General features: G+C 48.4%; 1 protein-coding gene across 3 annotated transcripts in view; it reads right to left on the minus strand.

Annotated features, from left to right (window-relative positions):
- Positions 1-3,104: 3,104 nt before the first annotated feature.
- NCKAP5L (NCK associated protein 5 like) overlaps positions 3,105-27,742 on the minus strand; it is a 47,433-nt gene continuing 22,795 nt past the window's right edge. Inside the window, exons 1-13 of one of the 3 annotated variants that reach the window (XM_072990835.2) lie at positions 25,147-25,288; positions 16,895-16,954; positions 15,058-15,165; positions 13,997-14,065; positions 13,858-13,896; positions 13,595-13,708; positions 12,328-12,441; positions 9,008-11,115; positions 8,063-8,225; positions 7,821-7,899; positions 6,101-6,418; positions 5,742-5,881; positions 3,105-3,587 (exon numbers count right to left, since the gene is read on the minus strand). In XM_072990835.2, coding sequence (XP_072846936.2) covers positions 3,351-3,587; positions 5,742-5,881; positions 6,101-6,418; positions 7,821-7,899; positions 8,063-8,225; positions 9,008-11,115; positions 12,328-12,441; positions 13,595-13,708; positions 13,858-13,896; positions 13,997-14,065; positions 15,058-15,162 — 3,486 coding nt within the window. In that variant the 5' untranslated portion in view covers positions 15,163-15,165; positions 16,895-16,954; positions 25,147-25,288 and the 3' untranslated portion in view covers positions 3,105-3,350. Of the gene's footprint in view, positions 3,588-4,684; positions 4,934-5,741; positions 5,882-6,100; positions 6,419-7,820; positions 7,900-8,062; positions 8,226-9,007; positions 11,116-12,327; positions 12,442-13,594; positions 13,709-13,857; positions 13,897-13,996; positions 14,066-15,057; positions 15,166-16,894; positions 16,955-25,146; positions 25,289-27,742 lie in introns of those variants that run through there. The other 2 variants (XM_020785801.3, XM_078384364.1) reach the window with 2 other exon arrangements.

Here is a 27,742-nt window from a genome sequence, read left to right on the forward strand (position 1 = left end):
CGCCATGAAGAGGCCATGAGTTTCCCTGTCTCCAGTGCTTGCCTCCCACACAGTTTAGCTTTGTTAAGCGGTTAAAAAAAACACAGGAGAGAGTTGCCCAGAAGGAAAGAGGAGCTTTTTCTAAAAGAGGAGTCTTAGGCAGGAGACTGCTAAGCAGAGTGCATGTGTGTGTGCGCCCGCGAGGGAAGAGGCAAGGGGAAAGGTGCTTCTGAGTGTGCACATGTACACCACCACCTTGCTTTCTGCCTTGATTCAAGTGATCACATGCTTGAATTGATTCGAACGATTTGGTATCACAGGGGTTTCGAGCCCTGGGTAGCCCGGGTGTTCTTGGACTGCAACTCCCAGAAACCCTGGCCAGCACAGCTGATGGTGAAGGCTTCTGGGAACTGCAATCCAAAAACATCTGGGTTACCCAATGTTGGGAACCACTGTGCTATTAGAACGTCTCTTCATGGTCCCCCAGTTACCTATAGGCAGCTCTCATGCCAGTGCTTCTCACGGAACAAGGTACTGTGAGAATTATCTTCCAAAACTGTCTCAAGAGTTTCAGGGTGCCTTTCCAACCTGAAGTTGAGCTCCTGGTGCGAAACTCTTTTCCAGAGGGTTTGAGGCTCCCTGGACCCTGGGAACGTGCTGCTTAGAGAGGGGGAAATCGTGGCCATCATCCTTGAAAGGCAGCTTACTCCTCCTCTTCCTGGGATTGCAACTCCTCTTGGCACTGGCCCCGCTGACACAGGTTGATGGACACTGTCATGTACTTTGGAGGGCTACAGCTTCTCCTGCCTAGCCCGGCCCATTTTCTGCAGAGACCGAAGCAGCCTCCTGCCTTTGCCATCCACTACAAATTTGCTGAGTGGGGTGCATGGGCTGTGTAACACCATGTTGCAGACTCTTCTCCTTCCTATCAGATGGTATTGCTGCTACTTCCATTTCTCACCCCTAGGGGGTGCCATGACATTGCAGGAAAATAGTGGAGTGCCCTTCCCTCTAGGATGAGCACTGACATGGATGCCAGCATCCTCACCGGAAGTGTGGGGTTCCCATAACTGTGCCGGTGCCTGGGGGAGTGAAAAGTCCTGTCATGTCGCAAGATACAGTATGTATATATCTTTGCTGTTTGGTGGAAGAGGGTGTCACTGATGTCTTCCCAGTGAACTAACCAACCTCCTACCAATGGGCACCAGTATCATACTGAAGAGGACTAAGGTCTCACTCAGATCCCACCTGCAACCCACCATATATATAGCTGGCAAGCAGTACTGCCAGGGACCAGAAAGAACAATGCTCCTATCCCACCTCTGGAACACTGGGAGAAAATCTAACCTGAGTAAGTGGCTGAAAGAGAATGCCTCTTCATGCTGCCAGGAGCAGCCTGGGGAATTGTGCATCTTTCCACATTTGAGGAGGAAACAGATTTTACAGAAGCCTTGTGGTTAAATGGCAGTACTGCAGTGAAGACTGTGCTCATGACCTGAATTTGATCTGGACAAGATCAGCTAGCCAGCTCAAGGTTGACTCAGCCTTCCATTCTACCCAGCTCGTAGGGGAGCGGGAGTGCCTAATTAAACTGTAAACTGCCCAGAGAGAGCTTTAAGCACTATGGGGCGGTATATAAGCAGCATGCTTTGCTTTTAAGCTAGACGCAGGGAGAAACTGCAGTCCGACTATTAAAAATTACAGAAACATACCACCTTGATCTAACTGGAAAAATCACCATTTAACAAAAAAAAAAAAAAAAAATTGTAGGCTTTATTTAGCACAAATGCTGTGCAGGTTAAACTCCTCTCTAATACCCAGCCAAAAGAATTCATACACTTTTTTAAATCCCCCTTTATTTTCTGGGAGAGGCAAGACAATAAACATTCTCATTTCACAATAACTTATATAAATAAAAAGAGAAGCAAAAGACATTTTTTTAAAAATCAAATTTTAAAAAGGACAACAAAAAGGAAGACTCATAGGGAAAGGAGTCTGTACACAGCAAAATAGCACCATCTGAGGAACTCTGTGGCTCCCATAGAAACAGAAAGGATAGCTTGACTGAAAATTAGAACAGCAACATCAATAACTTAAAATTTTCAAAAAATGTACACAAAAAGGAATGAGGAACCCAGCTATCCTTTCCTGAACCCACAGTAGCTCCAAGGCCTAAGAAGACCCGGTTCGCATTGAAAAACATCTCAGCAGGTTCACTCGCGTGGGTTTGTGGATGATGGGGGCAAAGAGGAAGAAATAATTCCCAGAAACCAAGCTGGGCGGGGGGAGAGTGCACCGAAAAAGCACTGACTCTCATTAAAGAGGGACGTGAGGGCACTGTCGCTGCCAAACCCTCCTTCCTCCCAATCTTTTGTTTGGGACACTCTTCTGCACCTCCAATCTTGAACGGAAGAAATGGATTGAAGGCCCCCACTCCACTCCTCTTCCTCAGTGGACTACAGAGGCCCAGATCTGGCAAGGGTTCATCTACGCTCCAAGTGTCAAGTGGTGGAACAACTGAGGTGATAATACTAAAGCAAGACTGTACAGACTGTGAGGTAAAAAAAAGGGGGGGGGAACTTTCAAAGATGGGATGTTTTTCCACACTGAGAGATGCCTCTGAGGCCTTGGGCACTTCCATGCAGCAACTGGCACCTGCCAGTCTGAAAAATGGAGGTCAGAGTGAGAAGATTTCAGCTGGTGGAAATTCAGAGGTTTGTGAGAGGAGCAGCTCACTGGAGCCTGGCAAATATACTTTCTGGACTACGTGCTGGCTAGGGGATTCTGGGAGTTGCAGTCCAAAAAAGTAACTTCTCCAAGGTTGTTAACCTAACCTTTAAGGGAGAGACCATTTCCTCAGAACACTTCAAAAATGCCACAGACCAGGTCTGGCAGAGTGCCTGGGAATCAACGTCAGCCGTTAAGGAGCTTGCAATCCCAAGAGATGGACCAGGGGACTAGCGAGCACGGCTGAGCCCACGCCTCCACCGAAGGACACCTTTTGAGAGGCGCAGAAGGGGCACCTCCACAGCCCAACAGGCTGAATGCCACTCCTCAGGAGCCTGTGGGCTGTCTCCTGTCTTGCCCAATACCACCCACCCACCCACCCACCCCTTCTTTCTCTGATCCCGTCTCATTTCTTGACAGCCTCCAGGTAGCAAAGTGTCCCCTGCCCAGAGATATGGGGAGGAGAGCTGAGTGTGGAAGACCTATTGTGTTCTGGTTCAGGGCCAAAATTTGGTTTGGGAGGATCACGTAGGAGCCAGCAGGCAAGCGCTAGGCCCTTTAAAGCACCAGAGAAGAAGAAGCATAGGGTGAGATCTGCCAAGGAAGCCAATGCTCTCCTGTGGCCCCTGCCACCGTGGCTAAGCTCAGCCCTGGCTGCCACAGGAGGACAAGCTGTCATAAAGAGAGTCACTGAGGGACTCGGAGTTCTCTAGGCCCGGTTGCCCTTCGGGCCCCATATCTCTGGAACGGGCCTCTGTGCTGCCTTCTTCGCCCACGTCGGAAGCGCTGGGAGTCCGGCTGCTGCTGGTGCTGAAGGCGGGTGAGGCCTGAGGCCCTTCTGATGAGGCCCGTCTTCTCTCCACGACGCTGCAAGCCGAGCCCTGCAGATACAGAGGGCGGGGAGACAGGACTGCTGAGGGACAAGGACATCAGAGCCACAAGAGGCGGCAGCATCGACTACAGAAACTTTGCATGCCAGGCACCCCTCCATCAGCACTCGGTAGGCCTTAGGGGTGACGTCACCTTCACAGTCCCCACCTTTCCAGAGGGAAGCAAGCAAAGGCCTTTCGCACAATGCACTCCCCACGGCAGAGAGCAGCCTGAACTCACTGCCACCTTTAGTGTGATTTTAGAGATATGGGTTCAAATCCGTCAGGGTAGGCAAAGTGCAGCTCACCAAGGAGGCAACCAAGGATTCTTCACCACCAGCTATGCAGGCGAGGGCCTACGGGAGTGAAATCTGACCACCTCTGCATGGACAACAGAGATTTGGGTGACAGCAAGACTGAAAGGCAGTAAAATGGAGGCTGGCCCAACTTTGGTCAATACACAGGGTGTCAAAAACAGGGCCATTGCCCTCAGAGGTCCTCCCTTGCTGCTTGTTAGCATTTGCCAGTGAAAACGGTGGCCTGCCTTTCCTCCCATGGCGAGGTGACATTTGTGTCATTCTTGCCACTGGCCCGCTCTGTTCCCATTTACCAATCTCCCTGCTCCCCTGGACCTGCCCCCCTGTCCACAACAGCACCCCATGCCCTTCCTTCTTACACAACATACACAAACAACCTGAACAATGCTCTGCACTTCACAAATAAAGCAGCTGGGGCTATGCTGAACAGAAGGATGAGCGCAAAGCCTTTTAACCACCAGTGGGTGAGCAGCCCCTCTGGCTTGTCTTGGACTGCCATCGCCATCCCGCCAACTAGCACCGACACTGGCAAGAGAGGAGGGGGAGCTGCCATCCTTACGCATCTGGGGGAGCCCATGTTCCTCATTCCTGCTGTTTAAACCTGGCTACTGAAAAAAACCGTAGCTTTGGCTATGCGGACCTTTGTCGGCAAGGTGATGTCTCAGCTTTTTAAGATGCTGTCTAGGTTTGTCATCGCTTTCCTCCCAAGAAGCAGGCGTCTTTTAATTTTGTGGCTGCTGTCACCATCCACAGTGATCATGGAGTCCAGAAAAGTGAAATCTGTCACTGCCTCCATATCTTCCCCTTCTATTTGCCAGGAGGTGATGGGACCAGTGGCCATGATCTTAGTTTTTTTGATGTAGAGCTTCAGACCATTTTTTGTGCTCTCCTCTTTCACCCTCATTACAAGGTTCCTTAATTCCTCCTTACTCTCTGCCATCAGAGTGGTATCATCTGCATATCGGAGATTGTCAATATTTCTTCCGGCAATCCTAATTCCGGATAGGGATTCATCCAGTTCAGCCTTTCGCATGATGTATTCTGTGTTAAATAAACAGGGAGACAATATACAGCCTTGTCGTACTCCTTTCCCAATTTTGAACCACTCAGTTGTTCCATATCCAGTTCTAACTGTTGCTTCCTGTCCCATGTATGTTTCTCAGGAAATAGATAAGGTGGTCAAGCACTCCCATTTCTTTAAGGATTTGCCATCATTTGTTGTGGTCCACGCAGTCAAAGGCTTTTGCATAGTCAATGAAGGAGAAGTAGATGTTTTTCTGGAACTCTGTGGCTTTCTCTACAATCCAGCGCATGTTGGCAATTTGGTCTCAAGTTCCTCTGCCCCTTTGAAATCCAGCTTGTACTTCTGGGAGTTCTTGGTCCACATACTGCTGAAGCCTACCTTGGAGGATTTTAAGCATAACCTTGCTAGCATGTGAAATGAGTGCAATTGTACGGTAGTTGGAGCATTCTTTGGCACTGCCCTTCTTTGGGATTGGGATGTAGACTGATCTTTTCCAATCACTCCTAAAGGACCCTAATTCTCTTCCCTCCCTTCCTTGCACTGTTTTGTAAGGCCAGCAAAGTTAACACATTTCCAAGAAAGTCTCACAAGCATATGAGTTAATTCCTAAATCTGAATTCCTCAGCACCATGCTCCACCGTGGCTAAAACACCAGAAGCCATCACAGGTGAAGCCTCGGACTCACAAGTCCCAAGTGGACTGAGGCTCGTCAGAAGCCTAGCTGGGGTGACCCTGTCCAAGCCTAACCTGGCCCATCTCACCCTGACCTCCTTTCTCCACCTCCCCCTTACTCAGTTGCCACACTGCCCCCCCTCCCCTTCTTACCATTGCTGAACCATGAAGACCTTCCAGCCTATGAGGGGAAGAGAAAAAAGGGTCTGTGCCCACGGACCCTTTGGCGTTAGGGAAAGTCCAGTGCTTGCTCTGCTGGGTGTGCCGTGGCTTGCTGGGCTCACGGCAGAGATCTGCAAGAGGAGGAAAAGACAGGTGGCCAGTCAGCAATTTATAGGGGGACGGAAACCATCACCACCCTGCCTCGCACTTCCTCCGAAGGGCAGAACCAGACGTGGCCCGGCGCAGCAAGAGTCACTGTCTTATGGCACCTTAAATACTAATCAAGTTTTATTTAGTATAGGTTTTCACCTTTTAAGGTGTCACAAGACCTTCCTGGTAAAGATACCAACCTTCTGGGCAGCCCCTGCGATCACGATGCCCAAGGGGTGGCTCAGCACCAGTTAAGACCCCATGGAAAGCAGGCATGCTTTGATGCTTGCTCGGCCCCAGCAGATCCTCTGCGCTGGGCACCTCCCTCTCCAGAGTCCGGGCTTTGCGGGGCACTCGGGTGACAGGTGGGGGCCCCCGGACTGGGAAAGGGCCGACGGGAGGAGGGTCAAGTCGAGGTTTCAGCTTAGGCACACTCTTACAGGGCATCCCACTGCAGTAGTCGGGTGGAGGAAAGGTGCCAATGCCACTGTCCAGAGTTCGCGTCAGAGAGCCACATGCTGCCAAGGCGAGAAGAAGCCACAGTGAGAGAAAGGGAGGGAGGGTTGGAATCTGCTGGACCCTAAGGACTACTTGTTTCCTTGGCCTTCTCAAGGGGACAAATCAGGAATGGGAAAGCCTCTGGTTCTCCAGGTACTGTACTTCAGCTCCACTCAGCAAAGGCAATGGGCATGGAAAACAGGTGATGCGTCCCACTGTTAGAACTGAATGAATTCCAGTGGGCTCCACTCTGGCTCCCACAAAGGAAGGCAGAAGACAAGAGGCCCCATTACTCTTCCCTTCATTACTCTTTCCTATCCTCCGTTTAAACTGCCTTGAACTGGGAACCTAGTCAAACCACTTCTTCAGCTTCTCCTTCTTCCCATGCCACACATCTCTCTCTCTCTCTCTTTCCTTCTTGCAAATAATTCACATTTGTTCCACAAAACCTTAATTTGCTTCAGTGCCTATCTCCCCCCCCCCCCAACAAGAATAAGAAGCATGCAGAAAGAGAGCTTAGAAAAGTTCCTTCTGGAGCCAGGGACAGGACCACAGCCTCCAGAAAAGGAAACTCTTCTAAGCTCTGAGCAGGGATGCTCACTCATTCACATTTATTTTAACGTTTATTTTAAACCACCTCGTCTCATAAATCTGAAGTCCAACACACCCGCAAATTAGAATTATCATAGTTATCAGAAAAAGTGAAACCACAGCTTACAGTCTAACTGTAAGCAGATAATACTGTCTAAAAATACTCTACACCAAAATAGCGTCTTTCCCCCATGAGACAGTTGTTGGAGAAGGGCCCACAATGCCCCTGGAGTTTTCTCTCCAACAGCCTTTCCTCTCTGGGAAACAATTCCCTGTGGCAGTTACGTCCTGTGTGCAGACAGAGTACAACTCATGGAAACTGACAAGGGATGATGGGGGTTTGCCTAGCAGAGAGTTGTGTGAACTGCACAGGAGCAAGCAGGGTGTTGTTTCGGGTGGGTAACAAGGACACCGTGAAGTTATTTTTAAAAACTTATCTTGCACTCAGTAATGTTTAGGGTGCGTATAATGTTACTCCTCAAAGTTAACGTGTCGGTAGCACAGTGCTTCTTGAATAATGAGTAACATCAAGTCATTTTTCAAAAACCTCAGTAAATAAAGAGGAACAAGTTAACAAACTAACTTTTACAAATAAAATGCGGTCTCTCATGACTCGTACAGTAGTGCCTTCTTACATAAATAACAATACTGGCTGCCTGGGCTGGTCTTCCCTCCCTCCCTCCCAGTTAGCTTTGCAGTAAACAGTAGCACTCAGCAAATTTCTGCACAAAAACCATCCCCATCGAGCCTGGCTCTGCTGACTATACAGCGGCTGGTTCCCCCCCCTTCTCTCCCACGTCCCTTTCACTGACAACCTCCCATAAAGCTCACCTGCAAAGTGCTGAGAGGTCACCGACTCGGCCAGGTTGTCATCGGATGGGACCTCCTCTCTCAAAGCTGCTTCCCGAAGCTGGGTGGAAACAGGGAGATGGGGAAGCAAAGGACCTTGGGGAGCTGTTAGGACTGTGGGGGGGCGGGGGCACGCCCGCCTGCCCGCCTGCCCACCCGCTCCTCCACGAAGGACACCAGGAAAGGAGAGTGGTGGTGGTGTTGCTGCTCCAGACTCGGCTCACCTTAGTCGGGGCCTCCGGGCAAGCGTGGAGGTGCCCAACAATGCCATTGCGCGGAGATCGGACAAGGCGGGGATCTTTGGCATCACGCAGACCTCTCTGCAGGCCCTGCAGCTCGTTCTTCTGCTCCAGGTGAGTCTCAAAGGGAGCCTCTTTCCCATCCACCCTGCAGCACAGAAGACGTGAGGACCAGCCAGCCTCCCCCTCCCCCTCTTCTGGAGTGCTTTTCCTCCTTTCCGTGGAGCTCAGCCTTGCTTCTCTGGTGCCAGCAGATCAGAAAGACTACCCCCTCTGAGGGGGGAAAAGCAGAAGCGGCACCCACCCACCTCTAGGCAGCACAAGGACTGCCCCAACTCAAGACATCGCCATGGCCGCCTTGCTTCCGCCCACTCCCTGGTCACCCGCATACCCTGGCATGGTAAAAGCCAGAAGGCCCAGTTCTCTCCCTGTAACTATTGCTCTCCTCAGCTTTGTTCTCCACTTTGCATCTCAGCACAAGCATGGAAACTAGGACAGAATTTGGTGGCCTGAAGCACCACTTATGTTCTTTAAGATGTCCGCCGTTGGGGTGTGGCAACTTCCAACCATCAAAGAGGTGAAACAATGGGAGCAAGTGGTGAAGGCAATGGATATCCGTTGAGGAGAGAGCCAGGCTTCTCACTCTCAAGTAGGAAGGCCCCAGAATCCTGCAGGGAGCTATTTGCTCCTCTCCACAGACGGCCTGGCCTCACTCTTCTTCCCTCCTCCCAGGTTTGCCAAAAATATTTCCACATCTCCATGCAAACGTGGGATGCGGGGCTGCCGGTGAATGAAACGCTGCCCCCTGTTTCGTCATGGTACCTGTTCCTGTTAAGGGGAAAGCAGCTTTACCGTGGAGCGCTTTGAAGAAAAACAAACACCTCTCTCCATCAGGTCCCCTTGAGGCTCCGGCCTTCCTCTCTCACCTACCTGTTGAGCAGCTGCTGCATGAAGTTCTCCGCAGTCACCTCCTGGTACATGAGGGTGAGCTGGCTGTGGCCAGTATCGCAGGCATGGGGCCGGGGCTTGTCCAGCGCCAACCCATTGATGTAGGCTTTTTCCTCTTCCAGGGCTTTGCGTAGGTCCTCTGCCTTCTCCATCAGTTTGGAAATGTTTAGGCTCTCGGCTTCCAGTCTCCGAGAGGCCAGCTTGCCCTCCTTCACCTTGGGGGCCTCTGGCCTGCGGCTGAGAGCGGGCAGTTTGCTCTTGCGCAGCCCGAACCAGCTGGCTAGGCCGCTGGAGTTCTTCTGCTTCGCTTCGCCGGCCGCTGGCCCTCCTTTGTGCCTGCGCAGGACGTTCTCCTCAATGCCTTTCATCACCTTCTCTTCGATGGTGGCTGGGGCCCCGGGTTTGCCCTTGGCCGGGTCTGGGCAGGGCAGGTTCCTCCGCCCCATGCTGGCGGGTGGTTTGGCTGGTGGCGGGCAAGGCTTGGGTTCCAAGGGGGGAGGCTTCGTTGGCGACTTGGACGGCAGCTTGGTCGGACTCCCGTGAGGGCTCTTTGCATTCTTCCCTGGTGGCGGGGGCTTGGTGGGATTTCTCGTGGCTGGCACCCCCAACAGACGGCTCTTGGAGACGTGGTGCTCAGGGTCACTCCCGCGGGAGCCGACGGAGTGAGAAGCGTAGCACCGAGGGGCTGGCTCACCACCGTGGCAAGGCTCGTGGTACTTGAGGCTGCTGCTCCCTGTGCCCAGCCGGGGATGGGTCTCGGCCAGGCCCTCCACACGCTCACAGGGCCGGACCGGGCCCTTCCCCTTCTCCACGCTTGCCAGCTCTTTCCCCTCACCTCCTTTCAGTCTCCCAAGCACTGACAGCCGCTCCCTGAAGGGCATGTTGGCCGTCTCAGGCGCTGCCCGCTTGCTGGGGCCATTAAGGACCTTCTTAGAGCCATCAGGGTTTCGGCGCGCTAGAGGGGGCGAGTGCCGGGCCTCGGGGACCGGCTTCTCTGGGCCGCCCACAAAGTGGCAGGGCTCCAGGCAAATGTCACCAGCGGGCCCTGCCAGAAGGGGTGCCGAGCGGCAGGGAGGTGGGAGGCCTTCGGGCCCCTCCAGCCTGCCATCTCGGGGCGAAGGAGAGGGAGAGCCGAGGGCACTGCTGAGGGAGAGCTCCAAGATGTTCTCATAGTCATGGGGGGGCCTGTGGTAGCCAAAAGGCTCTGGGGAGGTCGGTGTGACCTTGGGGGGCCCAGGAATAAGGTGCCGGGCAGCCTTGGGTGAGGGATGCCCCCCAGCAACACTGGGGTCACTGGGGAAGGGGCTGTCCGGGGAACCCTTGTGGCTGGGGGTCGGAGAGTGGTACACCTCGTAGGTGTTGCTGCGGCAGGGGATTTTGGAGCTGCGGGTAAGCTGGGGGCTGAGCCGAAGGGCAGCAGGGTTGGGCGGCGGCAGCGGCGGTGGCATTTTCAATAGCTTTAGCACCTTAGAAGGAGAAGGCACGGGCGGGCCTTGCGGAGATTCATCCTTCCCCTCGCTTGGGGCTAGGTAGGCAGGTTCACGGGAGGCAGAGGGAGGCCCCAGGCCCTCCAGACAACGGACGGCCTGGAGTCGCTTGTAGCTACGGAGCTGGCCTTCCGAGGCCTCCAGCAGGCAAGGTCCATTGGGCTCCCCATTGAGCAGAGCAGTGTCGCCTGCTTCCCTCAGGACCTGCTGCAGGTAAGTCTCCACATCCCCCAAATCTAACTTATGCTCGGCCAGGGCACTCAGCAGCACCTGCCCGGGGTGTCCTTTCTCAGGGGGATCGGATTCGCCAGCCTCATCGGACGAGGAGGAGGAGCTGCCCTCCCCTTTGATAGGAGGCTGCCTGGCCACCCTTTCTCCTTGGGTCAGCAGCAGGCAGGGCCAGGCTTCAGCCGTCACACCTTCTGGGGAACCAGCTTGCCCGGGGTCTCTCCAAGGAGCGGGGAAAGCCAGCAGGGGGTCCATCTCTTCCAGGGAGCGAAGGACCTCCAGGATTTGGGCCTTCTTCCGCAGGAACGGGGACAGCGCCTCCAGAGCCTGGGGGTTGGGCCCAGGGGTGCCAACACAAGGCTCCTCGGAGATGATCTGAGAAAAGCCAAAGAGAGAGGAAGACACTAGTAATTCTCTCAGCTCTCAGGCCCGTGTGAGAGCCAGCGCGGTGTCCTGAACAGAATGCTGGACTAGGACGCAGGAGACCTGGGATCAAATCCCCGACTGCTCTTGAAAACTGAAGCATGGGCGAGTCATGGTAAACTTCCCCTTGAATATCTCATATGCCTTGCAAACCTTATCAAAGTTGTTGTAAGCTGGAAGCAACTTGAAAGCACAAAACAGTAAGAGTGCCAGGCAGAGAAGAGTCTTCTGCAAGGTCTGCAACCCAAACTGGTATTGCCAAGGGTTAAACTGGAAATTTTCTACACAGAAAAATAACATCTCTGCCATTGAACTACGGTCCCTTACCATGCAAAGCATGGTCTTGACTGCTACCTTTGTAACACAAATTGGGAAGCAAACTGGATGAAACGGAGCTTGAAACCTTCCCTTTTTCAATTTTTTTTTACTACAACTCCCAGAATCCTCCAGCCAGTGTGGGCACTAGCTGGGGATTTGGGAAATTCTAGTTCCAGAACACAATCTTTGGAAGCTCCTGATGAAAGAGTTTAAAGGCCAGGAACTCTACCAGGGTGAAATGGCAGGGGCCTGGACCCAAGTGGCTTTTCGGCAACATTTCTGAACCTCTGGCCTCCTGTCCCAAGCGCACTCTTCCATCACGCAGACTATTCAAAGGCCATGTCTCAGCCATCTGATGGCCTCCTATCAGTTAGGAATGAAGAGTCCTAGATCTTTCTCACTCCGTGCAACTACCTGCTTGCTGGAACGTCTTCTTACCTGTTCAAGCCCCTCTTCTAAAAAAAAGTACCTCCACTTCGGGGTGGGGTGGGGAGATGGAATACATCAGTAGTGACCTGGATCCACCTCACATCCATTCCCCTTAAAAACAAGAACCTAAGCCGTGTCCCTCAAATTCTAGGCATCTGTGAGAGAGGGCATCCGGCAGCTGGAGACATCAACTGCATCTCAGGTATAGACAATGCTGAGCTGTGCAGCAATGTCGCCATTAATACTCTGGGCACTGTTCCAAGAAAGGCACACCTGCCATCTCTTCAGTTGCCACAGTGCATAAAGCAGTGGGAGGGGGGGACGCCCGGGTGGCTGGGTGTCGCTGAGGCAGCTCTCACCGTTCTGTCCTTTCCAAGAGTCGAAGAGTGGTGGACAAAGGAAGGCTTGTAGACCTACCTCTCTCGGTGGGATGCAGCACCCCGAGGGAAAGGAAGCTGGGAGTTTCTCTACTGTGCCTGTCTGGGAATTGGAGGACAGGTCCAAGAGCGAGGAAGCAGGGTGGGCTGGAAACTGGGGAGAAAATGCACACCACAGAGGACCTCCATGAAACCACATTCAGGCTGTAGATGGGAACCCATCCACCCCCACCCTGCCAGACACAAGGGGTACGATGGGTAAATGAAGCCACTACACACTGATGATGGCTTCGCATCATCCCTTTCATATCTGCCAAGGATGTCAGTCACCTAACCCATGGAGAAGAATCTGTGGCACGTCCAACACAGATTCCCCAACAGGGTGAGACTGTGCGACAGGAAAGTGGCTCATGCACCTATCCGTGCCTATCCCTGCTGTTCTTCTACAAAAGGGGGCTGATCTGAGCCCCCATATCATTGAGGCCTCACCCACTCCACAACCACAATAAAATGACACCGTGATTCCTTTTGCCCAATGACAGGAAACTACTTGAGGGCAGGTGAAGAAAACAACACTGGAGAGAAAGAAAGACCTGTATGGCCCAAAGAAGAAGCCCCAAGCTCACGGATGAAAAATGGCACAGGAAAGAAAGCAGAGGAGCTCCTGGGTGAAGGGAGGCTGAGCAAAGCCGGAAAGGGGACACAGCAAAGGTCCGTTTTCAGAATGACTGACGGGAACAGAGATCCGTGAGACCCCCTCGTGATACACCATCAAGCTTTCTACCCAACATATAATCAAGAATTCTTATCAGCGTAAGTGGGAGGTTGATTATTGATCAGTTCCAGATGCACTGAATTAGTACACAAGGTGCAGAATGAACCATTACGGAGGGCAAAATGGCATATCAAATGCACAGAAGTTTCATAAAGACAACGAATCAGCTAAATGGCTTACCCAGCTGAAGGTATAATCTCTCTCTCCCTCTCCCTCCCTCTCTCTCTCTCTCTGTGGTCAATAGTTTTGTACAACGTCAGGGATGGGGAATAAGAAACCTCCAGATGCTGTTGGACTATGAGTCCCATCATTCCTCCCCACTGGCTATGCTGGCTAGGGCTGGTGGGAGCTGCAGCTTAAGAGCACCTGGAAGGTCACACACATTCATGGCCCTTGAACTAAATACTGAATCCTTTCCAGTTCTTTTAATTCCAAGAATTTCACTAAGGTCAATAAAAGACCAACAAATTGGTGAGCATACCCCATATGGGCACTTGGGCAAAGAGGAAAACAGAGTGCCAGAGAGACTAACCTGGGAGAGAGGGCCAGAGGTCAACTTCTGGTGGAAGAGGTCACTGAGGGCCTGGTTTTGTCGCTCAAGGTCAAAGACCCGCTTTTTCAGCTTGATGCATTCTTCCCGGAGATCCTAAAGAGAAGGGAAGAGCTGACCCCTGTATGGCTGCAAGATGGCAGATGGGGGCAGTGGCACACACGCACGCACGCATGCACGCACGCACGTACACGCACACACACACACACCAGCCTCCTTCCCTCCTCCACAAGACAGAGATTCACCTTTTGGTTGAGCAAAGCCTGCACCACATGATTGGCTACCTGTAGAAAGTAAGGAGCCGGTGTTAGCAAAACATGGTTCCTGGGCCCAGGCCGTCGGGGGCCTCAGGGGAAGTAGGAAGTCAACATGGAGAAGGAGTACCTCGTCCAGGCAGCGTTCGTAGGTCTCTCGCTGGTTCTCGTTGGCTTGGGCCAGGGCGGAATTCTCCGCCTGAGGGAAAGGAGAGGAGTCAAGACAACATGAGAGAGGGCTAGGAGTTAGAACCCTAGGTCTCCTTTCCCAGAGACAGATGGGAAAAGGGAGGGATAACCCTTCAGGAAAGTTTTCGTAGAGCAGCTACTATAACGACAAGGCTCAAGTCACGTGAAAGGCAGCGCAGGGCCAAGGCCACCATTTCAGGGAACAAAGAGAATTCAGAACACAAAAGCTGCAAATTCATTCACTCTTATCGGCTTGCTGCCGCCCTCCCACCATGATTCCAGCTCTAATATACGTCGGCCCAGAACACATGTCCAGGGTAGAAGTTACCCGTTCTTGTGACTCCTACACATGCCTCACTGAGAAGACACTGAAGAATCTCGTGGTGTGATTCGCTTGCACAAGCCGTCCAGGCCTCTGCTCCCTGCAAGCGCATGTCCACAGGACCAGCGCACTCTGTGCATAATGCCCGGGAGACTGCATCTCATCAGGAGGCCATCTGATACAGTGGTAAGCAGAGCAGTTTGTCTCCTTTGGAAGATTTCCAAGCCTTTCCCTTTCCCTTGTTGCTCCCTTTCCCTTGTTGCAGCTGTGTGTCACTGTCATACCTTAATCTAAAGCAGTGGTTGGCAACTGCTAAGGCTGTGGGAGTCCACTGAGGCCTTTTCAGCCTGCCACAGGTCATGCCCTGCAGTCGGAATTGAACTACTAGCAATGTGTCTTTAAAATAAGGTGTACAAGGAACATGCACCTTGTTTCCAAGCTGAACTGCAAGCCCTTTGCACACCTCCTTTAATAGGTAAACTACTGGGGGATGCTGGTGTTGACACACCAACGCCAAACTTCAGTAGCACAGCAGCAGATGCCACAAGGCAGCAGGATGTCAGGGGCTGGAGAAGGGTCTTGGTCAACCCTTCCGCCAGTCTGTTGATCTCTGTGTGCTCATCCCCACCTTCCTGAGCAGAGCATTGAGCCACTAAAGTAAGACAGACACGGCCACGTACTTCCAGCTCCCGGAGTCTCTGAAGAAGCTCTTGGGTTGTCACTGGTTCCCCACAACTGCCTCCTTCGGCCTTCATCTCGCTCTGCAGTTTGGTTTCAGACATCATTTCCTTTGGAAAAAAGAACAAGCAACTCTCCATGCTATGAAAGTGCTAAGTATCATATTCCTTGAGATGAACAGAGTGCCAGAAATGTGGACTACTGGACAAAATCGCTTCTACAATGCTGCTTCTTATTTAAAAGGTGCTCTGGAATTACAGGAGAAGGGTTTTTGTTTTCCTGACAGAAACTTGATGTCTCTTTCAGGGATCAATGATGGCCAAAAAATCGACAAGCACAGTTCTGTATCTCCCACATGGGAAAGTGATTACAGTTGACATTCTGACTATCATCATACAGAAAAGTAAAAACATGTGAAACTTCATTGTTTCTCTATTAGATATAGGGAACCTAAGGCAAACCAATGTAAGATTATTTACTTGCCTTTGTCACCCTTTTACCCTGCTTGTTCTCTAAAGAGCTCAGACTTTCTAAAAGAGCTCAGACTTTTTAACAGATGGTGTTGTTACTGCTGAAAAATCACCCGGTCTCCTCTCCTGATTCAGTGCCTTTCTTGTGATACAAACTGTATCACCTTCTCCCTCCTCATGACCTCAGGGCAGGAAATATGGAAAGACACCCATCCCAGGGAACTGACAGTTTGACCCTCTTTGTTCTGCTGGGAATACGATACGTCAGTGGCTCAAAGGGCATTGAGAGGGGGTCAAACGGTTTCAAGAGAGACTTTCCCATTTCAAGTACCCCTGATGAAAAATCCAAATCAAGTTGGTCTGTTTTGGGAACAGTTGCAATCAAATCTCTTAGACATAAAGGTGGGTGTCCATTTTAAACAAGGCCCATCTAAGCACAACTCAGGTGTGACTTCTTTGACAGTGCTTTCAAACAAAAACCCCTTCCTGGCTCCCTCCCTATCCTTGTGTTCTGAGTTTCTGCAACACAAATTTCATTGCAGAGGAGCTGTGACTGTTCTACAAAATGGAAATGAGGAATCCTTGGTGAGCTACGTTGTATCAGGCAGAAATACAGGAGGAGATCATCATCTACAGCCGTGCCCTGCTTTACGATTACCCCGCGTTACGACGAATCCGCTTCATGATGACGTTTTTGCGATCACTTTTGCGATCACAAAATGATGGTCTAAATAGGGTTTTTTCACTTTGCGATTCTTTGCAAAACGATGTTTTTTTAACAGCTGACCAGCGGTTTCAAAATGGTCGCCGGGTAATTAAAAAGGCTCCCTACTGTGTTTAGGGACGGATTCCTCGCTATACAGGCACTGAAAATGGCCACCGTATGGAGGATCTTCGCTGGACGGTGGTTTTCAATGCATTTCAATGGGCTTTTTATTTTTGCTTTACGACGTTTTCGCTTAACAGCGATTCTCCTGGAACGGATTACCACCGTTAAGCGAGGCACCACTGTATCTCCCAGGTATCTGGATTCCAGGATTCTGTATTAAAAGCCTGCTGAGTGCCCAAATTGTGTCTCAGTGCTCCACCCACAGAAACCATGGAACAATTAGCTCCATGGGCCAGGGTAACACCGGAGGGGAAAGAGAAGCAGCAGCCTCAGGCAGCAGAAATCAGCATGGCAGGAGAGCTGATGGCAAACTCAGGTTCCCCCCTAACAGCCCAGTAGAACTTTCCTACCCCATCCCAATCAAGGAAGGTGGCTGGGAAAATTTCTGGGTTGATGTCATGCCATGTTAATTCAGCGAGAGGTGGGGAACTCCCTAGATATTCCGCCTCCAAAACCAAAATGCCCCAACCTTCCTCTTACCTTTTGGAAATGACTTAGTGGTAGATACTATAGCTGGCCAAATCTCTTGGTCGCTCTCACCTGAAAGAAAAGAAACGTCAAGCAGTTTAGAAAAACATTGGGTGATCTCCTTGGCTCAGATGGAAGGCTGGACTTAAGAGTCACAACACCCAGCCAGGGACTCTGTCGCCCAAGAGAAACCCAACGGAAACTTGGGAGGGGGAAGTGGAAGGCACATAAAGCTAAAGAAGGATATTTTTAGTGAAAGGGCCTCTCTAGCATGGGCCTCTTCCTCCAAGAACTTCCCCTTGGCCCTTCTCCTGCCACTCTTTGTAAACTGAAGTCTCACTGTTTACAACATGCAAAGGAAAACAGTTAAATCAAAGCACTAAACACAAATTCTTGCAGAAGCAAATGTGTCCTTTTGTATGAAAGCACTACATTCAAATTGCTGGGCTGAGACACACTCAGACATGCTGTGGTCTTTAATGTTTGCACGTCCAGCCATCCCTTTTGCTAAGGCACATTTTTATACTTGGCTCCAACTGTTGCCAAACGGCAGATTCTCAAGTTTTACGTACTTGTGGACAGACCAGGCTATCTTTTCATTGACTGATTTAATTTATATCCTACCTAACCCTTCAAAACGGGTCTCAAAAGACTGCAACAATATTTTTAAAAAAGGAGCAGATAAAACTACATGTTATGTAAAGGCACAGTTAACACAAATACTGTAATAACACTGAAATAGTACTGAATTAAAAAGCAATTTAATAACACATGGAACCTTTAAAAGCTCCTTCCTCAGCCACTAGTCATTTGCCAAAACCTGCCTCACAAGAAAGCTGCTTGCCTGCGACCAGCCAAAGAACGGGCAAGGGGTCATCCTCGCCTCCTTTGGCAGGAAGTTCCGTTTATGTCCAAGGTGCTGGGACAGAAGGATACAAACCCCAGTCCTGCTGGTGGTGGATCTCCACCGCCAGCAACCACTGCCACAGCACCACATGATACGGCCACATTTGTATTTTTTTTCCCATTCATTTTAAAAGGGGCAGATTCATGGAGCATCCATTGGGAAACAGGTAACAATCGTGTGGGTCTAAGAGCAGGTCCTCCACATTCGGAGAAAGCATGCCCATGTCTGCAAAATGATGAAAAGAAAAAAAAATCCAGAAAGATTTAGGAAAAGATCATGTGGTTCAGGATTACACAAATGCCAGAGTAAGATGATACCTTTACTGAACCACTAAACATTCATGCAAATTGCAACACAAAAAGTACTTTCCATCTCCCTTCAAGCTTGTCTGGCCACGGTTAACAAGGGAGACTCCTGGAGCACATGGATCAATGGAGTAACTAAGAAAAGAAATATTTATGACAAAATTATTTGCAGCTGCAATATTATCTTTACAGACTGTGCCATGGGGTGGGGATGTCCATGAGCCTCTCCAACATTCACTACTACAAAAGAACCAAGATGGATTCAGACTGTTTCCCACTCTCATCCAATACAGTCAAGTTTCCCCGGCAGCAACTCTTCAGACACAGGGAGAAAGCTTGGAGATGTTCTTTTTCCACTAAATGCCCACAATGTCCCATCAGCAAAGTTATGCTTCCCAGTGGATGCTGGGATTTCCAGTCCAAAAATAACTTTACCAAACTCTGCCAGAAGACATTTAACTTGATATGGCAGGATTTATTTATTTGTACAGTATATGACTCTTAGGCCTAAACTACTGATTCAGCCTGTTGTTGACTGTATTTTGCGGGCCTTAAATTTTAGCCTCCAAACCGCTGAGCGTAGTGTTTGCACCACAGAAGGGCATGAACTGCTGATGTCCAGCGGTTCCCAGCCCTGCCTCCTCTGGTGGGCGCCCACTCAGAGACAGTGCCCAGAGGAGGCAGGGCACAGAAGCCGGGCATTGCCTCCGAGGGCACCTGCCTGAAGAGACAGGGCTGGGGCACTTGATATCCATCTCTAGTTTTCACGAATGGGATGATCTATAAATTAAATAAACAAATACAGAAAATAAAATAAAACGTAAAATAAGTATACCCAGAAACCATGTCCCCGGTCACTAAATACTGGAGACACCCTATGCAGTTGTTATTTACCTGGTACTCTCCAATGAGCTTAGAAGGGAGGGCCTCAGAAACCCACCATCATTGCTTTTCTCCATGTCGAAAGCAGAGAAGTTGCTGCTTGAACACATGCTCCCCTCTAAGCTTGTTAGCAAGAACCAGGTAAGGGCTGAATAGGGATTAGAGGCCACTGAGCACTGCTAACATATCTTGCTTACTTCCATGTCTGAATTTGGCATCAAGCTTACTCTACCCCAAATGTATGGCTGAGTTAGGGTTTTAATCTGAGTCTCCTAATTTCAAGTCCCACATCCAGCCACTACTCCACACTCTTGAAGGCAGATTATGTCACATCCCTTGTGACCAATTACACCCGAGAGATACTCAGCATAGTATTAAATCTTTCAGCAAAGGTCTGCAAGCGTTTTACATTTTCAGGCATCGCTGCTGAATTTTTCTAGTGACTCCTCTTAAGAGCTCAAAACTCTCTCCACAGGAAGTCTGTGAAAATTGCCACAAACTGAGAAACGGAGGCCAGAAACTTCTGAATTGGAGATGACAACTTGTTCATTCGGTAAGCTTGCGGCTTTGCTTCACCATGACAAAAGCTGGAAACTGAGATGACTACATACTGTATGAAGGGTAAAGTGAAGGGTTGTGAGCATAACATACTAAGTCTGGAATTCAGGAACACTGGAACATACAAACCCTCCTGACACGGAATCATTTTCCATCTCCTCCTTCCTCCCCCTTTTCCCCTGGTTCAGGGATAACATTCCCACTCAGATGACAAACTGCAGAGCCCACAAACAGCATCATATGAGATCGATCTTCCTTCCTTCCTTCCTTCCTTCCTTCCTTCCTTCCTTCCTTCCTTCCTTCCTTCCTTCCTTCCTTCCTTCCTTCCTTCCTTCCTTCCTTCCTTCCGTATGTATGTATGTATGTATGTATGTATGTATGTATGTATGTATGTATGTATGTATGTATGTATGTATGTATGTATGTATGTATGTATGTATGTCACTAAAAAGGTGTGGGGTCACCGAAAAGGAGTTCCACAAGTGGGCTGCTCCTGCTCAAAAAGCCTTCCCTTGTGTACCCACCAAAGCAACAGGATGTGTAATATACCATAGTTTCTCTCAAGGAACTCAAACTCTCCTTAGACACAGGCTTGTGAGTAAATGTCAGTGAATGATTTTAAAAAATAATAATAAAATGTATCTTTTATGTATCAGATTTTTAAATATATAAACAACAATTTTTATTGTTAAACGCTTTTTGATTTTTTTAAAGCTCAATGTGAGAATAATTTTAATTGAAGATCTAGTACAGCTCAAAGACTCCATTACTGAATAAAGATTATATATTCCACGTCAATATTATAGGACAAGGTAGTCACAGAATCATAGAATACCTAAGTTGGAAGTGGCCTATAAGACCACTGAGTTCAACCCCCTGCTGAATCTGTTCTAGAAAGTTCTGCAAACAGGGTCAAACTGTTCTTGTTTTGGGTGCCTCAATTTCACCGGCTTCTATACAAATCATTTAGGTTATTCTCTCTCTCCTAGTACTGACTAATACAGTAGATATGATCAGAAAAATGCAGAGTTCTCCAATACATGGTGATGTGAAATAACAAACCTCATCAGCCCTGTTTTCCAACTCTGGCTGAGGTTGCTTCAAGAGAAGGCCAGAATCTTACTGGGATTCTCCACAGAGAAGTGGCTGTGTAAGGGTTGTGTAACTTGCCAGAGTGAATTGCAGCAAACTGATGAAATGCTAAGGCACGTCTCAGTCACACGCATGGTCACAAAGGTACAACGGAGATGCACCCCACTGCCTTGTCAAGTAGCCATTGTTAGGTGGAGCAAGTTATACAATGATCAACAGGATTCTAGCCACAATGCTGGGAATTCTTGGAAACCCTATTAAAATCTCTAGGGTTGCTTTCACTAGTTTCCTTGAGCAATGCCGCTTCTTTTATGAGGGTAACCTTAGCTTCTTTCTGTAGCTTTGTGCACACAGGTCAAGCCCCTGGAAGTGCAAACTTTTGGACATAGGAGGGAGTCCATGAATAAAGGATTATTGGAAGATGAAGCAATCTGGGCAAACAGTTTGTGCAAAATATGTATTAAAGCTATATAGAAAGCAAGACAGAACTTGGTGAGAGAATCACATTATTAAATCAAGTCTCAGTCTTGTCTTTCTTAAATCAACTTGGTTTCAATCAAAGACAGCCTTATGGCCCCGTCAATTCAGGGCTTTATATATCAAAATAAGCACACAGAACTGAACTGTCCAGCAGAGTAAAGAAGTTGCTCAATTACTGTACATCCCCAGTTTACTCTGTGATCCAGCAAGTAGAAGTGTTTCACCCCACTGTCCAGGGATGGCAAAAGGTAGAACCAGTGAGTGCAGAAAGCCTCACTGCCAAGATGCTAAGTTTATTACACTGATTCCCAACACATTTTAAACCCATGTTCTTTCTCAAGAATAGCAACCATGAATACCTTGTGATTTAATGTATCCTAGTTACCATAAGTTTCAAATGGGCAACTTCCTTAAAATTGTAAAATTCCTGAATAGGTCTACTGTGCAGTCAGATGAGAGATCACATTAGATTACAGTATTATCTTCATATTTTCAGATCAGTGACTAATGTCCAGAAGAACATAAGGAAAAGGGCAGACATAGTATTCTTAGCTACCACAGCAGATTCTGCCTCTGCAGAAAAAAACAGCTTTGCAGTTTGGTTTTACAAATGTACTGTATATACAGTACATGCAATTTGAACACTGAATCAGTCCTACACTTCCCATAGTGTGCTTCAGGAAAACTGTATTTTAAAGATGCACATGGGTATTTACGGAAATATATGTTCAACCTTTATTTTAGAATTCCTCTGAAAAGTTCACGGGCAAAGTGAAAACAGCTGGAAAACTGCCTTGAAGATAATGGGAAAAAAGGGGATGTCACAATTCTTAGTCAAATAAGCACTCTTCCTATTCTATCCTTCCTAAGTATGCTGGAAATTAGAACATTTTCAGAGCTCACTCCAGGACACCCAAACATGCAGTCATGATATCAGTCTTAATTCTTGTTAAGAAACTTTTTTTAAAAATTCAACAATGCTTCTTGTACTCATTGGTTTTACCATTCTGCTTGTTCTAAGTTTCGGTAATATTAGTCTTCTTGAGTACTTCATTACTAGGACATCCAGCCCCAAAGATTACAATGTAAGAATCTAACTTGTCTACTCAATCAGGATGTATGTAAATATATACATAGAGTCTAGCACCCTTCCCAGAATCTAGAAATAAGGGGAGGGAGAAATGATCACTTTTACAAAAATCCACAGAATATATAGGCTTAAGTTATATAATATTTCATAATAAATTACACATTGATCAATAAAACATATACGTATACATCATGTTATTTAAAAAAAACAAAAAAGGGCTGTGTGGTCTCCAAAACAATACAAATACAGGAACAGGTGATACCTTTATTAGACCATCAAAAAATCAAGTAAACAACAGTGAGCTTTCAATGATAATTCATCTTCCTCAGGCTATGCCCCAAGTTCTTGTGAGTAGTTCAGAAAATCGTATACTGTACTTTTACAGTATTAGAGTCCCAAATATTTCTGGCTGTTGTTGAGGTTAACTTATTTGGATAGACACGGAGGGGGGAAGCATGTTACTTAGAACTTTTCCTCAGCTGGCAGTTTGATATTTATCTCTCAAAATACATACAGTATGTTCTACACTTAAATGTATAACCTACAAGCAACAAACAGATGTCTCATTGGACAAATCATCAATTTATATTAATGCCTTTGCTGAATCCATTATTACACTGCACATACTCCTTAAATGCTTTCTCTTCCACATCCCCATTTTTGTATATGCAACAAAAATGTGATTTTAAAATCTGTATATGAATAAAGTGCACCATTTTGGCTGTTCTTTAAAAAAGATCTGTGGACCTCTGAGTTATATTTTTTCTGAAGGAACAAAACCCAAAAGGTTGGAGAAAAAAGGCTACACAGTACTGTTGGTTTTAACTACACTTCTGGGAAGGAAGTGGGATGACAAGACAGCACTATGAAAACCAGGAGCTGACCCAGCATCTTCTTCCTCTTTATAAAAGAAAAATGGCAGAAAGTAAGCTTTTTATTGTCTATTATTTATTTATTTATTTAAATATTTTTATCCTGTCTTTCTCCTTAAAAAGAACCCTATTACCACCAAGGGTGGATAACCTTGATAGATCTGGGGCTCAATTTATTGTCCGGGAACCCCCACAAGATCAAAAGAAAAGAGAAAATGAAAAGATGGATCACTGGAAGTTACTTGCGGTTTTGAAAAAACGGGTTTTTTTCCAGACCCTGCGGCCTACTTAATAAGTGAATCACTATTCCTGGAGGGTTTTTTTAATGAATGGCAGTTCACCTTTCTATTTTCTTTTCGTTTGTTCTTTCAGGGTTTTTTGCAGGAAAAGAGGGATTAGAGGATGGCAGATACAAGCATCTCAGCGACTACAATGGAGCTGTAACTGGAACATGAGGAGAAGAATTTCTATTTCTGGGAAAAGAACTGGAACGCCCGGGCTGGAGCAGAAAGAATGAAGGTGACACAGCAGGCAGAGCCCTCTTCCCGTGGCCTTCCCCTCGCAGCCTTGCGACACCCACTCCCCTCGCCTCCCTGGCTTCCTCAGCAACACACACACACACACACACACACACACACACACACACACACACACACACACACACACACACACACGGAGGGCCTAATTAAACCTGGCAGTTGGGATGTTTGGGTCAACGGTTGCTTTGAGATGCTCCAATAAGCAGCACAAAGGATTCTCCAGTGGAAAGGCTGGCTCTGCTCTTCCAAAGCAAAGGTGCTCCCCATTATTTCTCTTTGCCAAGCAAAGGCACAGCTCGGCCCCTGAGCTCCCCAAATCCCTCACAGATGAGAAGCCCGTTTCCATCTGCCAGTCGGTCCTGTGCATCCTTTCTTAACCCCTCTTGAGCATCACCAAGCATGCTGCATGCCAGCAAAACATTCCTGCCTACATGCCAGTCGTGCCAAGGTCCTAGCACGCTAGTTTGCAGCCAAGGGTGCTCAGCCGATTCAAACCGGCATGCTGAGAGGACTGCGTTTTCTTGGATACATTCCTGGTTTTTTTTGGGGGGGGGGCTGCCGGGTCGTGCCAACGTCTACATGCTGAGCCACAAGAGAGACTAACCAGAGCTCCCAAGGTGCAGGGAATTCAGAGACATCCAGAAAGCCACTGAGGCTTAAATATCCCTCAAGTAAATAAAGCAGCTGCCCTGAGAGAAGGCACCTCACCCCCAAAGCAGGGTATCTTAGACCTTTCTTAATCCTTCTTTCTCGGCCACCTCATTCCCAGTAGCCACCTTTCACTCTTTGGGAACATCAGAAAGTCACTATGTGGGGGGGAGGGGGGCAAGATAACACGAGAAACGAGGTCTTGTTGAACCAGATACCTTCTTACTTGCACGCATAGAAAGCAAAAACATCTTAAGCAGTGCTGTCTGGGGGCAATAATTCTCTCACAATCTCTTCCAAACATTCACACACACGTAGTAGCTCATCTCAAATCATCCACCCCCTTCTTCCCGCCCCAGCTCATTCTCACTCGCTCGCTCGTTCACACACCACACACACACACACAGACCTCTTCCACACAAGCCTTCGCCAGCTACTTTTCTCCTCAGTCCCCCAAAACCTCGCACCGTCTCCTTAGGCAAGAAAGCTGCAAGCAGGGGTGCCTTTCATGTCCAAGGGCTGCACACCTCAAGAGTGTCGCCCTCCAACACAGAGAGGCCGAGCCCCCACTTCCTGCCCGCGCCCCCTACCAAAAACCCCATCTTGCTCCCCAGATCGCCACCAATGGCTTCCACTTTCGGCAAAACGCCTCCCCCCCCCCCCGGCTCCATGTAACGCCTCCAAAAGCCCGCATATTTTCCCAGAGCCCTTCTATCCCCCTTGCTTTCCCCCCCTCCCCTCCCCTCCAGGCATTCTCCTTCAAGTCCCGTCATCCTCTCTAAGCGACCCATTCCTTGCTCGGCGACAATCCCAGTCTCCCAGCCCTCAGAAATCCCAAGCTCCCCCCCCGCCCCCGCCCGATCCATCCCCTCGGCCTCCTTCCCCCCTTACCCTCTCCGCCCCACCGCCTGGCCGCGGACGAGGGTCAGGTGGCGATCGAGCCCGAGCCCGGCTCTGCGGCGGCGGCGGAGGCCCCGGCACCGTTTGCGCATCCTCTCCCTCCCGCCACGGCCCGACTCGGGGCCTGCTATTGTTGGGTGGCGGAGGCGGAGGAAGGAGGCGACTCCCGGCGCCGAGCTCCGCCTCCCTCCGTCCCCCTCCTCAAGGCGGCTCGGCGGGCCCCGACCCCCCCACCCCTACCCCACCCTCCTTTCCCTCAGCCCATCTGTCTGCAGAGGTCTACAGTTCCATCCAAAACGCTCCTCCGTCTCGCCACAGAGAGGAAAGGGAAACTCCAACAGCACCAAAGACAACAAAGCCAGCTTCCCCCATCGTCCTCAAAATATGCCCACTACTGTAATGGGAAAGGGCTACAGTCATTCATGGAAGATACAAATCGAATTCAATCGTGGTTTTGTGTAGCTTTAAATTGTGGTGTTGACATGGATATAGGTATTCTCTGACCTGCTACAATATAAGGTGAAGGGCGGGCTATATGTATCAACAATAACAACATTCCACACAAATCAGATTATGAGATAAAGGGATGACTATCTCAAATCCCCTGCCACCCAAAATGACTTGGGCACATGAACTTGCCATCTTTAAGACACTTGGAGAGAAGAAAAAAATCCCTCAGCTGGTCAGTTTTCAGGGGAACAGAGCTCCTCCAGGTCATTATATGACAAATAACAAGCATCTTTCATTGTCACTTGTGCTAAAATTATATTTCAGGCCACACATATCTGGGTATCTGACACTGCATTCAATGGGGTACTCTAGTCATTATATGGGATCTATGTAATACATCAGGTTTCCTACTCTGGTTATATTTTATATTCAGACTTTTGTATTGTTTGTTTTTAAAGCAGTGTACATGATACAAAACAAACCATAAAACTAAACAAAAAATAATCAAAAGCAAAATACCCTCACTTTCCTTAATCAATCAGTTGCACTTGTAGCTCCAAAATAACCCCCACCCCAAAAAAGGAAGGACAGTACAAATCAATTTCAGCCTTGCACAGCCTGCTCCTGAACTTCTGGAACTATCTGAGCTCATAGTTGCTGGTGAGAAGACTGAAAACCTTAGATTCCTGTATCTCAGTCAATTTTCTTCTATGAGACCTGTCTTTCTTTCATACCTTCAAAATCACTTGAAGGTGTTGCAAGGTATTTAGTCAATTTGGAGGATTTATATATATATTCAGGACCATTTCCACCTTTGTGAAAACCTTTAAATAAGTGAAAAATTATTATATTTTGAAGACTACTATTCTAAGCACGTTTGTGATGGAATAAGCCCCATAGACGCAGTGGGACTTATAAGTAAAAATATTTGACAAATCTTCTTCTGCAACTGCCCTAGCTCAAACATAAAATTTTACTTGGGGGGGGGAGGTCTAGATAGCTTTCTGTTTTTACCCCCTTACAATATTCCCTCATATTGCATAGATTATTCCTCTGTACCACCCAGAGAATAATGGGGCAATGTCTTTTGAGTGATCCTATTACAAGCCTTCTAACGCTGGGTCTTACATTTTCAAAAATGGGTGGAAGGCGACGTCATCTCCTATGTGCGCTAGGAGTCCTAGATAGAACCTGAAACCTGCATTCTCCTTGAGCCTAATCCAGGTACATCTGCTATACCACCCACACAGTATCATAAGAGAAACTACATATATCTACTTCAGGCTTATTCACTCACCTCCACCTCAACAACATCAATAAAACTGTAGCCAGACTATGGATTTTAAAATGATCAGAATTCCATACATTGCAAAAATAAGAATAAAAAGTATACAAACTCTCCCTTCCAGCACCCTGAAAAAAAAGAAGATTTGAAGTAATAAGGGAGATCTATGGTTGAGGGAGTGAGCTCCCATCACTTATCCCGCCTCCTGCCAACCTAGCAGTTTGAAAGCACGTAAAATGCGAGTAAATGGGTACCGCTACAGTGGGAAGGTAACAGTGTTCCACGTCTAGTCATGCTGGCCATGTGACAACAGAAACTGTCTACGGACAAACACTGGCTTTACGGCTTGGAAACGGGGATGAGCACCACACCCTAAGAGTCGGACACGACTGGACTAAATGTCAAGGGGAACCTTTACCTTTATGGTCGAGAAAGATCCACTTCCAAAACTTTAACAGCTTGTACCTGATAAAGTGAAAAAGAATGCAACTATTCTTTCTCCCCTCATTGCCTACAGTGAGTGGAAATGCAACCTTCCGGATAATGTTTAAAGAAGCAGGGCTTGGGATCTTGTGGATAGATACAGGCCCTCACGACTACTCCATCTTTGGCTAACCAAAGCAACAGGAATCCCCATTGGCATTCAGGAAGGACTTCACTGCTGGACCTTCATTTTAGTTTACCAATGTACAACTACATAGCATCTTTCAGCTCCTGAAATACCTTCCCAGAGGATAGCACCCTAACATGTTTTGGCTATTCTCACAGCCAAATAGCACACATGTCCAAATTGTTTTCCAGCAGAAAAAGCAAGCAAAAGGATAGTGAACTAGAAAGAGCAAGATCTTAACA

The sequence above is a fragment of the Pogona vitticeps genome, chromosome 2 (genome assembly GCF_051106095.1).
Source record: "Pogona vitticeps strain Pit_001003342236 chromosome 2, PviZW2.1, whole genome shotgun sequence".
NCBI lineage: Eukaryota > Metazoa > Chordata > Lepidosauria > Squamata > Agamidae > Pogona > Pogona vitticeps.